This window comes from Drosophila bipectinata, chromosome 3L (assembly GCF_030179905.1).
Source record: "Drosophila bipectinata strain 14024-0381.07 chromosome 3L, DbipHiC1v2, whole genome shotgun sequence".
NCBI classification, from domain to species: domain Eukaryota; kingdom Metazoa; phylum Arthropoda; class Insecta; order Diptera; family Drosophilidae; genus Drosophila; species Drosophila bipectinata.
In genome coordinates this window covers 17,501,559-17,513,694 of record NC_091738.1, presented here as the reverse complement: position 1 = coordinate 17,513,694, position 12,136 = coordinate 17,501,559, and the positions used below count along the sequence as shown (strand labels likewise).

At 39.4% G+C, this 12,136-nt stretch overlaps 1 protein-coding gene and 1 long non-coding RNA gene across 2 annotated transcripts; one reads left to right on the top strand and one right to left on the bottom strand.

Moving 5' to 3' along the window:
- Positions 1–3,338: 3,338 nt before the first annotated feature.
- Positions 3,339–10,560, bottom strand: LOC138926357 (uncharacterized). Its single transcript, XR_011442844.1, has 3 exons — positions 9,651–10,560; positions 9,497–9,587; positions 3,339–3,705 (listed from the first exon to the last, which is right to left on the bottom strand). It is a non-coding gene; the product is annotated as an uncharacterized lncRNA (long non-coding RNA).
- Positions 10,561–11,592: 1,032 nt separating this feature from the next.
- Positions 11,593–11,873, top strand: LOC122322320 (uncharacterized). The gene has a single exon (XM_043214110.2). It carries the CDS (start codon positions 11,625–11,627, stop codon positions 11,778–11,780), a length of 156 nt encoding a protein of 51 aa, XP_043070045.1. The 5' UTR covers positions 11,593–11,624; the 3' UTR covers positions 11,781–11,873.
- The last annotated feature ends 263 nt before the right edge of the window (positions 11,874–12,136 follow it).

The following is a 12,136-nucleotide window of genomic DNA, read 5'->3' as shown; positions in this document are numbered from 1 at the left end:
AAAATTTTTAAATAAATATTAATTAAAACTAACTAAAAACTGAGTAAACGTGATTTAAAAAATATTTATATTTTTGTTTATTTTTCTAAAAATATTTCAAATGACCTTCATAGTCATTTAAACCTTCTGTTTTCTCCCCAAAAGACAAACACACAGCGGGCATAAAAGTCAAGCTAGAATCGATCAACATTTTTGTAGCCTGTTTTTTCAGCAAAGATGATGATGATGAATATGTAGTTGAAAAGCAGAGATCCAAGGGGACGAAGGCGCCAAATAGATGACGCACCCCCACGGTCAGCCATATTCTTTCGTAAACAACGCCACATGCCATGGATTCAAATGCTCCTTTCTCGTTCATCGTCCCTGTTCCGTTTTCCGGGTTCCTGGTCGGTTATTTATGCTTCGACTCTTTTCCCATAAAAATGCCTGAAATATGCTGCTCATATACATACACGATATATGGAGTGTTCTCCTACATTTAGGCGTCACCTAAGATGGAGGCGGACCCAGCATAGTCGTCCTGGCAAGAAAAAGTAAATTACTAGCCAGCGGGTAAGAGGCTGCTCTTCCTACTCTACTGTGACTACTTTCTTTTCCTTAAGGCATCACTGGGAAAAAAATATGAAGATGTCTAACAAAGATTTCAAAATTAAATATGCAATCAAGATATTTACATTTTAGTTAAACAAGGAACTAGTAAAAATGTATGTATATTTTATTTCAGAGTTTAAGGATAAGGATTTTTTCTTAATCCTGATTAAAAGTAAACTCTTGTTCTCAAAGGAATATTTTAAACAAATGAAAGGTCAACCAAGACCTTTAACCTTTAAGCGAAAGAATATTCATAACTTTAATACAGGTGAGAGCTTTTGGCTCAGTGTCTGCCTGTCCCAGAGTGGTCATCAATTATAACAAGTGCTCGGCCAGTACAAATTGAAGGCGTAAATTAGCCCAGACTCGGTCTACTGTCAGCCTTGGCTCAGGCTCCAGTGCAAAGCGCCACTCCCTTTCTCGAGTGGGTGTCAATTGTGCTTATTGAAAAATATGGCACGCTGTCGGGAATTGGCAATAGCCTCTAGGGAAACTGCGCCTTTAAGCCAACTTTGTTCCGGTAAGTTCCTGAAACACAACAAGGCGTTTTTCCCCAAGTCATGAAAGCCCACTGAAAGCCAACAAGGAATCGTTTTTCGTCTAGAATTTCAACGCCCTGAGATAGCATCTTAATTACCCATTCACATAAGCTTCAGGCAGGGGGTGATGTGATGATGGTGATAAAAGAAGATCCTGGGGAGAAGTCATTGACCCTACAGGACTAACCCAGCAATGGGCTGGCCCGTTCCTCTTTAATTTTGCACACAAAGTCTCTTGCTTGTTGGCACTTTCGGTTTTCACGAGCCACCTATTTGTGGATGAGCTGCGATTTAATGGAATTTTGGCGCCTTATCTGGTACTATAGGTATGATTTCCAGAAGAAACCCTGGTAGTTATTTAAACTGCAATCAATCCTTTTGGCTTTTAACTTTGACTTTCTTTGCTTTTTCAAGGCGACAAAACAATAACAATTTCCTGTTTGTGCAAACTTTTGGGCTTACACTTTCACTTCCCAGCCAGCAGATCCTTGCGGACCCGAGACCAGTAGGAAAACATTAATTACACAAGGCAAACACACACAAACACCGGAAAAGGAAGTAAAGGCAGGGCCTCACCTGCATGGCTGCTTTCAGGAGCAAGCAAAAGGGAGTGGAATGGAACGCAAACCTGGACAAACCCAGACAAACATTTGCGAACATTAGTTGCCCACTTTTCGGGACTTCCCCAAAGCCAGGCCCCACCATTTCCGCAGAAACCACCAACTTTTTCCTCCCACCAGGCAGCCAACCACCCAGCCAGCCAGCATTTCGGTGTGTAATTTGAGTTTGTTGTGTTTGCCCCGCTTTTATTTCTGTTTACTTTGTGCGGACATAGTTATTTATGCCTCCTCATCTGGCCCATTTCTGGTCTCCCTCTTTAGTTTCCTTTTACTCTGGGCTCTTTTTTTCTTTAGGGTCCTTGGTCCTTGGGCTATTTTTCTCTTTTTTCTTAGGGCGTTTTTTTTTCTTGACGACAGATGAGCGTTTCATTTTCTGGCCATAATTGTGGGCTGCAGACCACAAAGATTTGCCAATTGGCTGGCGAACAAGGTTTTATTTTTATCCCGAACAACCGAAGGAAAAAAGGCACGTGTTTTACCATTTTATTTTATTTTCTCTTACAGGGGAAAGTCTCCTTCGAGTGTTACCCATAATGAGCTTCTATTCGGGACTCACTCCACTCTAATGATGTGTTTGTATTTTCACCCAATGATTGCCGGAGAGTTGGCAATCAAAGGACGTTTTCCTGGAATAATGACACTTTGCTTTATTTAAATTACAACTGAAAGGGAGTACTGGTAGTGGGCGTAGGTTGATATATATATTTATTCCAAGTACTGCCAGATTTATTTTCAATCAAAATGAAGCATCGTATCTCTTTTTACTTCGATTTTAGTGCTTCGCTGCACAGGACATTTTATGTTTTGTGTTTAAAGAATTTGTGCCTCATGAAAGATTTAAAATATATTTATTTTTTGAGTGTCTTTTAAAGCAGGCATATCGAGTTCACAGAAATTTAGCCACTTTGTGGCAAGTTTGTTTGTGGTTTCATTCTGCCTTTTAATGCCAAACTCCATTACCAGGCTTGCACTTGCGAGTGCCGCCCCTCAGTAGAATCCAAGTAAGCCTAAATTAATTAAATGTTTGCTTTTACAGTCTCCATCTAGTCAATTGCAAATGGGGGAAAAAAAAGAAAATGTATCTTAATGCTGCTTACTGCTTCCAAAGCCAAATGAATCCATGGCCAAAAATGGGTCACAGAAAGTTTTCGCCTTCTGTGAATTCGAAATTAAAAAACGAAACCCAACGGGAACCATCAAAAAAAAGGTGAGCCGCCCAAATCATTTTGACATCGTGAGCACAAAAATATGCAAAAATAAATGGGAATTCCCCCTAGCTGGCGGAAAGAAGCCAACAATCATCCGCCATCTCGCCGAAAATGGCCACCACTCCGACTTGGCCATTAGTCATTATTGACACATTCTTTCCGCCTTTTTCTAGCTCTGAATGCCCCCGGGTCCAAAATCGCTTTGCACTTTTTTCCGTTTATTTTTCTTGGCCCAAAACGAAAGTCAGAGGCTTTATGCCCCAAGTCGTGTAGCCCGTAAGTGATATTTCCGCTTGGGTTAACATATTGTTAACATTTTTGTTTTTCATCCGCATAGTTTGGACGTTTCCGGTTTCCGACTGATCTGGGCATGATAGGTATCAGCATTGTTGATATCGTATAAAAAAGTGTCTAATATGCTTATAAAGTATATTATAAATATTTCAGTTTTTCCTTAAAGTTATTCTTTTAAATGAAACATGAATGGAAAAGTCTTATCCTTTTTCCATTGTCTTCTCTCCATTTTTTCTTTCGGATATGTGAGAAAAAAAATGGACACAAAAGGGCAACAGACAACTTGGCATCGACCAGGGCTTTATGTGTGCGGAAACGGGTACGGGCCGGATCCGGGAATGTCTGCCACTCCGGCGGTGTCTGTTTGCAGGATTACAGGTCAATGATGTATGTTGTTAATTTGCCAAACAGCGGCAGCAGCATCGAACACAAATGACTGTCGAGATGAATGTGCTGGAAGAGAAGGTAGAGTCCTGTAGTCCTGGAGTCCTAGAGTCCTGGACTTTCTTTTCTCTTTTCTTTTCCTTTGTGGTCAAGCCTTTTGATGTTTAATTTACAAGCTTCTGTGAACAAAGAGCTGTTAATGAAGCAAAAACCACGAACAAGAGATTCTCAGATGGTTCTTCTCAAAAACAACTCAAGTGGAAATAATTAACTAAAAGACAGGAGCTAAGCTAAGTTTTAAAAGAACAGGGGTTTTGTCGAAAAATCAAACATTAATAATATTTATACAATATTTCCCAAATAGAGATACATTTCAATTTTCAGTACTTTACGAGGCAAAAACTTTTAGTTATCTTAAACTTCGCAAGAGCTACAGTAATTTAGGTATTGTTTACCCTTGTTATTTTGTTGCTTGGAATTTTTGTTCTTGTTTGCATTTCCCGGAACGAACCTCCATTTAAACTGCTGTGCCCCCGAAAAACTAAAATAAATAATAGCAGGAAAAAGGCTTAGCCCCCGTATCGCAATCAGGGAATTCAATTCCAGCAAAAACTCAATTCGTTGCCCCAAAATCAAAGGCAACAAAAGAAACCGCCAAGTAAACAACAACAATAAGAGGTTCCTCCAAAGTAAACCATAACCAAAGTTGAGTCAATTGCTGAGCCCGTTTTATTTGCCCGAGCCCGAGCCCCCCAAAAAAGTGAAAGTTGAGTCTCGCTGGGGCGCCACCCGAGATTTACCTTCTGTTGTCCAGGTTAAGGATTTAGAATAGCGCCCGTTTCGATGGAGATATTTCAAGTAATTAAATGTACAGCTGGCTGTGTCAAAATAATAATTAAGCTGACAGCATAATGAGAGGTCCCTACTCAAGGTCCTTTGCTTACATTTTCACCATTGTTGCTCGAATAAATGGGAATTGATTGAGCCAAAAGGTAGAGAGGGGCGTGGCTGCATTCACTCCGCCTGAAGCAGGCGGAACTAATTGAATTTGCCAGCAGGAAAATTAGAAAATAGGTGAGACCTCGAACGGGGGCGTCAAGGTGCGAAAGGCCGCAAGCGGAGGTGCCTTTGATTGCTCCGGCCAGAAAATCAAGAGGGCCAGAAGAGAACGGGCAAAAGGAGCCAGCCACTGGAACTTCGAAGGAGTCAAGGACTCGGTATCAGAAAGTATAGCTAAGGCGAAATTCCAGAGCTGCCAGCTGAAAGGATTGCAAATCTGCAGATGCAACCCCAAATGTGATTCAAAAAGAAAGAACTATATAAAATTTGCAAGATTTTCAATTATTTCTGCTTCTGATTGAAACATGTACTGAGAACTATTATTATTTAGTTGAAAAGATACAATATATGAAAGTATATTTACTTTAAAATTTCCCAAAACTAACTTGATTTTTTTGAAATACTTGATATATTGTAAAAAAGAGCTTCGAAATATTTAAGAATCTGTTTTTTTTATTGTGTATGATTTACGTAGCTCTCAGATTATATTTTCATTTCATTGACAGCTCTTCGATACCAGAGCTATTTTTTGGCATATGTGGTATCGTTTTCCCAGCATATCTGGAAATTTGAGAGAGACCTTTTCAATTGATTGTTAATTCCGATGCCGAAACCCTGTCGGATTCGACTTTGATCTCCTGCAATTTACCAGATTGTTTGGAATGTCTTCTGTGTGCCATCTGAATAAATGCATTCTCATTGGGCTTGACAAATGTTGCATGCAACCGGATTCAGATTTACATCCATGGCACAAGGCACAATTCGCATATATCAAATTTCGATGAGTTGCCCACAAATATGAATCGAAATGCATGCATGTATGTATATTTCTGGGCATGCTAACAATAATACTGTAATTCTGGAGAAATCAAATGCAAATACTTCATACTACGACAGCTTTGGGGGTATGAATAAACGAATGAAAATCTTTACCAAATATTTGTGTCTGGGATTGGGTTACATTGTCCGCCCAGCTCAGGTCAAGGGAAAAGGGTATACAAACTAGGATCTCTCCCCGGAGCAAAGTAAACGTTTCAAATTTAAAATGAAATCTGCTTGTTGTTTTAGTTCTAATGAGCTTTTGGCTTTATTAAATCAACAGAAACAAAAATATATAATAAATAACGAAAAAAATCCGAGGGAAAAACTAGAAACTATATGAATCCACTTAGTGCAGCTTTATTAGTGTTCGCCTTCGGCTATGTCTGCTAAATGGATACATAGGATTTGTTGAGAGTTCTAGAGTCGAGGGGCTTGGGGTGGATACTATCTGTAGAGGCAATATTTTGGCAAACATTTTCAGCTGTCGGGGGCAACTTTTGAATAATAATTGAGAATAAATAGTCGAGTGGCTGATGCAGCTCCATAGAGTGCATGCTGAAAATTGAAATGTTTAGAAACTAATTCAGAAAAGTGAAAGCGGATTCATGTTGTGGTCAAGAGTTGAAAGTGGGATTTATGAGAGGATATTTAAAAAGAACAAAAAAGAAAAGGATTTTATTAAAAATATTTTGGATTTGGGATTTCACTCAACAAAATAAGATGAGTGCATAGTACTTGAGCGTAATGCCTAAAGTCTGACATCAAAAAGCAGAACAAATTGGCATTAGGTACATCACACAGTCATCAAAAGTACATCAGCATAAAATGGATCCTTTCATCAAAGATTCAATTTGGTAGAAAACGTCTACTGGAGACATTAACAAAACCGACCACACGAGCCAATTTGCGGCTTTTGCTTGCCACCAGGTAAACTTTGCGCCAACACTCCTCCTCTGTCGTACCGCAACACCACTTAGCACCATCCAGGTGGCAACTTCAGGGTGGTGGCCCTACCTGCCCTCTTCACGTGCCCCGTAAAATTGCGGCAGCTTCAACTCATTAAAAGTGGAGGGCTGGCAGAAGTTGCGTCAGCCCGCAGCACGTTCCATTTAGATATTTTTTCGGACATTTCTCCCAATGCGAAATGCAATTAGATGTCACCTGAATAGCCGACTGTCGGCTGCCGGCTGCCTGTGTGATTTTGTGTTGCATAAATTAGCAAAGGGGCTGGAAAGGACCCCAGCAGCACAATAGCAATTACACACAAAAGTTGTCCACTAAAATTAAGCATTAAATTTGATGGCACCAAGCAAATGGTAACTTTTTAATTGTCTGTGATATTTCAAACAAGTGGCACGGCCACAAAGCAGGTGAAAAGTTCGGGGTGTACCGGTTATGTGGCATAAACGTGGAGCCTGCCACACAATGTCAATGGCACACTTTGGCCCATTGTGTGGTCATTTTTGATAACCAAAAATGGTTGCCACAAAGCTGGGGATGTGCCTCCACAGTTGGAGGCAGCAAATAAGGGCCACGATTAAAGGTTTGTATTTTCTGTACATATTAACATTTTTAAAGAGTGTACTATAGTAAAGAAACTAAGAAGTGTAGTACCATTTTGCATTCGTAATCACAAAGAAACTAGATTATCTAGTTTAACATAAGATGAAGTCACTTCCTTAGCTCTAAAGAGCAGCCATGTTTATAGCAACTCAAGCAAACATAAATAAGAACATGATCTACCTTTCCGCCTTCCTGCAAACGTGATGTTTCGTTTTATTATAATGAAATTTAAGCCAAGTGGCTTACGAGCTGACGTTGATGGACAGTTTCGAGATGGAGGGAAAGGACTAAGGGGGACAGGATATAGCCAGACTCGAATGGTAGTAAGACAGATGTTGGGTGGCACTGCACTTGTCAAAGTACAAACTGGAGCGAAGGAGCAGTCTGCAGTTGGAACACCCAGTCGAGGTTCAGAGCCCTGAACTTGACAGGAATGATCCTAAAGTGGCAGAAAGTCAACTCTGTCGGGCACATCCTAAGTTCCAGAACGTAAACTCATCCTCAAGCCCTCGTTTGCTAATTAAGTCCTCGGCCAATGGTTCTGGTCTTTGAACCGAGAACTCATCGAGGTATAAACTTGATGCGGCTGGATATCACTTTGTGCGTCGCTGACACATGTGGCGTCTGGGGTCTAGACTTTGGGTGAAAAGATTTGCATTAACACATCTTGGTGTCCCGGTTGACAAGCCTTGTGCACTTTCAGGCACAAATTCATTTACATTTCGACAGAATTTAAATTTATTTTATAAAATTATAAATCTCCTAAAAGCTTACTAATTGCTAATGCTCTCATATTATAATCCCTGCTTAAAATCATAACTTGGGAATCCCAAGTATTTAGTTTTATTGCTCATTAAGGGCAAGTAGGGATTGGGCCTTTTGTCTCGAGCTCGTCTAGACCAATTAATAATATTCCGTGTCAAGTGCTAAATTAGACAAAAGCAGCCAAAACGAAGGAACGGCTACAAAATATACGCAAAAATAAACCAAATAAATTCGCTGGCATTTGTTTTACGCTAAAACGAGAAAAAAACTGAAAAGTGAGTCCAGAGCTGAAGAACCCGGCTTTGTGTTCTCCTGGCACCACCGAAAAACTGAGATTAATACGCAGATTACGGCCAAGTTATAATTAGTGGGTGTTCGAAGTGGAAACAGGGGGCGAGTCGAGTAGTAAATTGAGCTGTCAGAGGAGTGGAGTGCGAATGAAAGGCGACCCTGAGATGGGTTCGCCTGGCTTCGGTTCAGTTCGTGGCCATCATAGAGGTCTGGGTCAGCCTGCGGTTCACCCCCATCTCTCAGGCAAATTGATTTGGCCAAATGTTTGCTCAGCATTCAAATATTTAGGCAATTAGGAAACTGTTTTTAGGGCCATAAACATGAAATACTCAAGAAGCACGTCCTCGAGGTGAACTAAGCACAGTGGTCTATTGAAAACTTCTATTATATTTAAATTAGTTTAACTCCGTTACTAATTATTTTATCTTAAGAATATAAAAGCCTCGAATTCTTGTATAATGAAACCATTTTTTTATTTGAAATGAGGAGCTATGGGACTATAAGTATTTATTGACAATTAAACCACTGTTTCAAGACTATGAAAATTGCGTGTAATTGCTAACCGAAAAGCGAAACTTGGTCTCAATGCCAAGCCAAATGGCGTTTTATTTTCGTTACGGTACGAACTCAATTAGCTTCCGTGCGTAGCGTAATTAAGTTGTTGCCACGCCCACTTCGATAAGCCAAGCCGCCACTGTCCCACCACCCACTATTCCTCCTGGAGATCCACCTGATGGCACCTAGCCATGTGTATGCAAAAACATTAGACGTAACATTTTGGCTCCGGCTTAAATTAATTTATCACGTGCCGAAATAAAGTAACTTCCGCAGGTTCTGGCCTTCTCCATGTTTCCCTGTTCCCCTCGACGCGTAATTAATTGAATTCGAGGTGGAGGAGCCCCTACAAGTACCACGGAAACTTTAGCTTAAGTTGGATGTTTTCGTTTCAACAGACATTAAAGTCAAACTTAAAGTTTAAGTTTCATTTTACCGAAGGCTGCAACAAAATACAAAGGAAAGAAAGTGGGTGGCGCTGCAAAAGGCAGTGGAAAAACCTATCCGCTTTCACATAATGACTCCTCGCTTTCGGCCCACTTTTGTCGTTAACCATTCTGCCGGGTAATTATATTCCCATGTAAGCTGCAAGCAGTAAGAATCACTCAAGTAATAAGTCTTTCCCAGCTGCTGCTTTTTAAAGATACTATCCGGAAAGGAGATTGTAAAATATTCACCAGAAACTGCCGAAAAAGAATCGGGAAAGAAGTTATTATACAACTTTTCAGAAACAAGTTTTTTTTAAAGGTTAAATTAGGGTTAACTGAAGGTAACATTTTTAAAAAGGTAACATAATTATTTTTACCATTTTCCATTCGGTTTGAAGTTGATTATAGTTTTAATTCGATCCGCGGAATTCCTTTTCTTCATCAGTTGCGTAAAAGATAGGATGTTCACTATAAAGAGTATGAAAAGCTTAACAAAACCTACTTTACGAGTCTATTAAGATGGTTTAATACTTTATGAAATATTTTAGTGTATCTGATCTTAGCTCGCTTTAAATGCAATGCAAGGAAAACAAACACGTGTTGATGGCAGGAAAATGTATTGCCAAGAGCAGACTAGCTTCTGTCACGAATTCCGGCGAAGGTGAGAGAGCAAACAAATTTAAGAGGCACTTCGGAAAAGGGAAACGCAAGTGAAAAGTGCGTATCAATTTCCCTCAATGTGTAGTTAATCAAGGGGTGGTATGGGCAAAGAAAGTATGGTGTGCAATTGGGATAAAGTCGGATGGATGATGATGATGTGGCCCTCCCCTGGAGCTTTCGATTCGTTTGGCATACAAATTCAAACACAAATGTAATTTAAATTGCTGAGAGAGACTTGAGAGCGGAAGGGAAAAAGTGGAAATGTGTGTGTTTGTCGACTGCTCGTTTCGCTTGTTTACCATCAAGTATACGCCAAGTGGGCTGCACAATCGGAATAGGTCAGTGGAGAAGAGTGAAACGAAAGCGATGGAGTTTACATAAGTGATTAGAACCTAGTATTTCAACCGTTAAATCACCATATCAATTGGAGTATCCGATTGCTATGAATTCCGCCAGCCGGCCAGTATAAATAGCCGACTAAAACACCAAAATTATCAACCGACACTATCGAAAAGATGAACTTCGCACACAGCTCGATTCTGCTGCTTTTGGGCCTGGTCCTTGGCGCTGTCAATGCTCAGATTCCCACCAGGGAAGACTCATGGAAGGATAAGGCCTGTGGCCCAGGCAGATACTACCATGAGGCACGCAATACGTGTTGGCCTTTTTAAACACTATAAAGGACCTTACATAGACTTTATAGCGGAGTGTATTTTAAAATATTTTGTTTATATGAAATAAAGTTTCTATAGAACATCAATGATAAGTGCATATTTGTTATATTTGTCCTAGAACTTCGAGCACCATTATTTAAAATCAAAAACTTGTAACACACTTTTTTAGGCACTTTTCAGACTTTTTCAAAGGGAGGGTATTATAATTTTGGTCAAAAGTGTGCAACGCAGTAAGAAGACCTTTCTGACCCTAAGAAATATTTATATTCTTGATCAGGGTTGATATAAGCATGACCGTTTGTCCTTCTGTCCGAAAGTTGAGATTTTCTATGAATTCTATGTTTTGCAATATAAAACGATACCAAATTTCATAAGGATCGGCCGACTGTATCCTATAGCTACCACGATAGGAAATTACCCATATTTCGTGTTTTTGAAGATAGAACGTTGGAACTTCCCACAGATTCTATTTTTGGTCAATTAATCCAACCTAAAAAATTTCATAAGGATCGGCCGTCTATATTCTATAACTAAACGATTGGATATTGTATTTGGTAAAAATACCAACTTTGTTTTTTTGGAAGGTACTTTTTTTTTAAATTTTATCTTCTAATAAATTGGTTTTATTATGATATGCTCATAAGGATCGGCCAGCAATATCCGACATATCAGGCTATATCCGGCTCCGCCAGAAGTTAACTTTCCATTCTTTTTTTTTGTTCAAATTACCATATCTGTTGGTGGAGACTTTTCTGATCGATTGATACATAATTAGAAGAAACTTTTCGAAGCGATTGAAAAGTTTCAATTTCAGCAAATTAAAAACTATCAGATATATTGTATGCATTCTTGGCTTTTCGTCTCGCCTAATACACGGAAGATCTCATTATGGTATACCTTTCCAGTCTTAGAACTTTTAACTACTAAAGCATAGCACCATTCCATTCCGAATCAAGCATGACAAAAAAAATTTAAACACTTTTTCCGCATGGTTTAATAAACAATTAGGATAAATTTATTTTGGTTAAGTTTTTAAATCTTTCAGAACATAGCATCTCAATCGTTAAATCACCATATCAAATGGATTATCCGATTGCCATGAATTCCACCAGCAGACCAGTATAAATAGCCGACCGAAACCCCAAAATGATCAACCGACACTATCGAAAAGATGAACTTCGCACACAGCTCGATTCTGCTGCTTTTGGGCCTGGTACTTGGCGCTGTCAATGCTCAGATTCCCACCAGGGAAGACTCATGGAAGGATAAGGCCTGTGGTCCAGGCAGATACTACCATGAGGCCCGCAATACGTGTTGGCCTTTTTAAACACTATAAAGGACCTTACATAGACTTTATAGTGGAGTGTATTTTAAAATATTTTGTTTATATGAAATAAAATTTCTGTAGCACATCAATGATGAGTGTATATTTGTAATAATATATCGGACTCCATCGAAAAGATTAACTTCGAACACAGCTCGACACAGCTGATGTTGGGAAACAGAATCCACCAGGAAACAGAAACTTTAGTCTTAACCTTATGTCTATTTAATTTTTTACATTTTTGTTATGAAAAAATGGTTTTAACTCAGCTAAATACCTTCCCGGCCTTAACATATTAGAAAAATCTAAGGCTGGCAGTATAAATTTTCGCATGATTTGGACAAATATAAGGACATATG

Coding starts and splice junctions, on each gene's coding strand:
- LOC122322320 (XM_043214110.2), top strand. CDS start 11,625: ATGAACTTCGCACACAGCTCGATTCTGCTGCTTTTGGGCCTGGTACTT.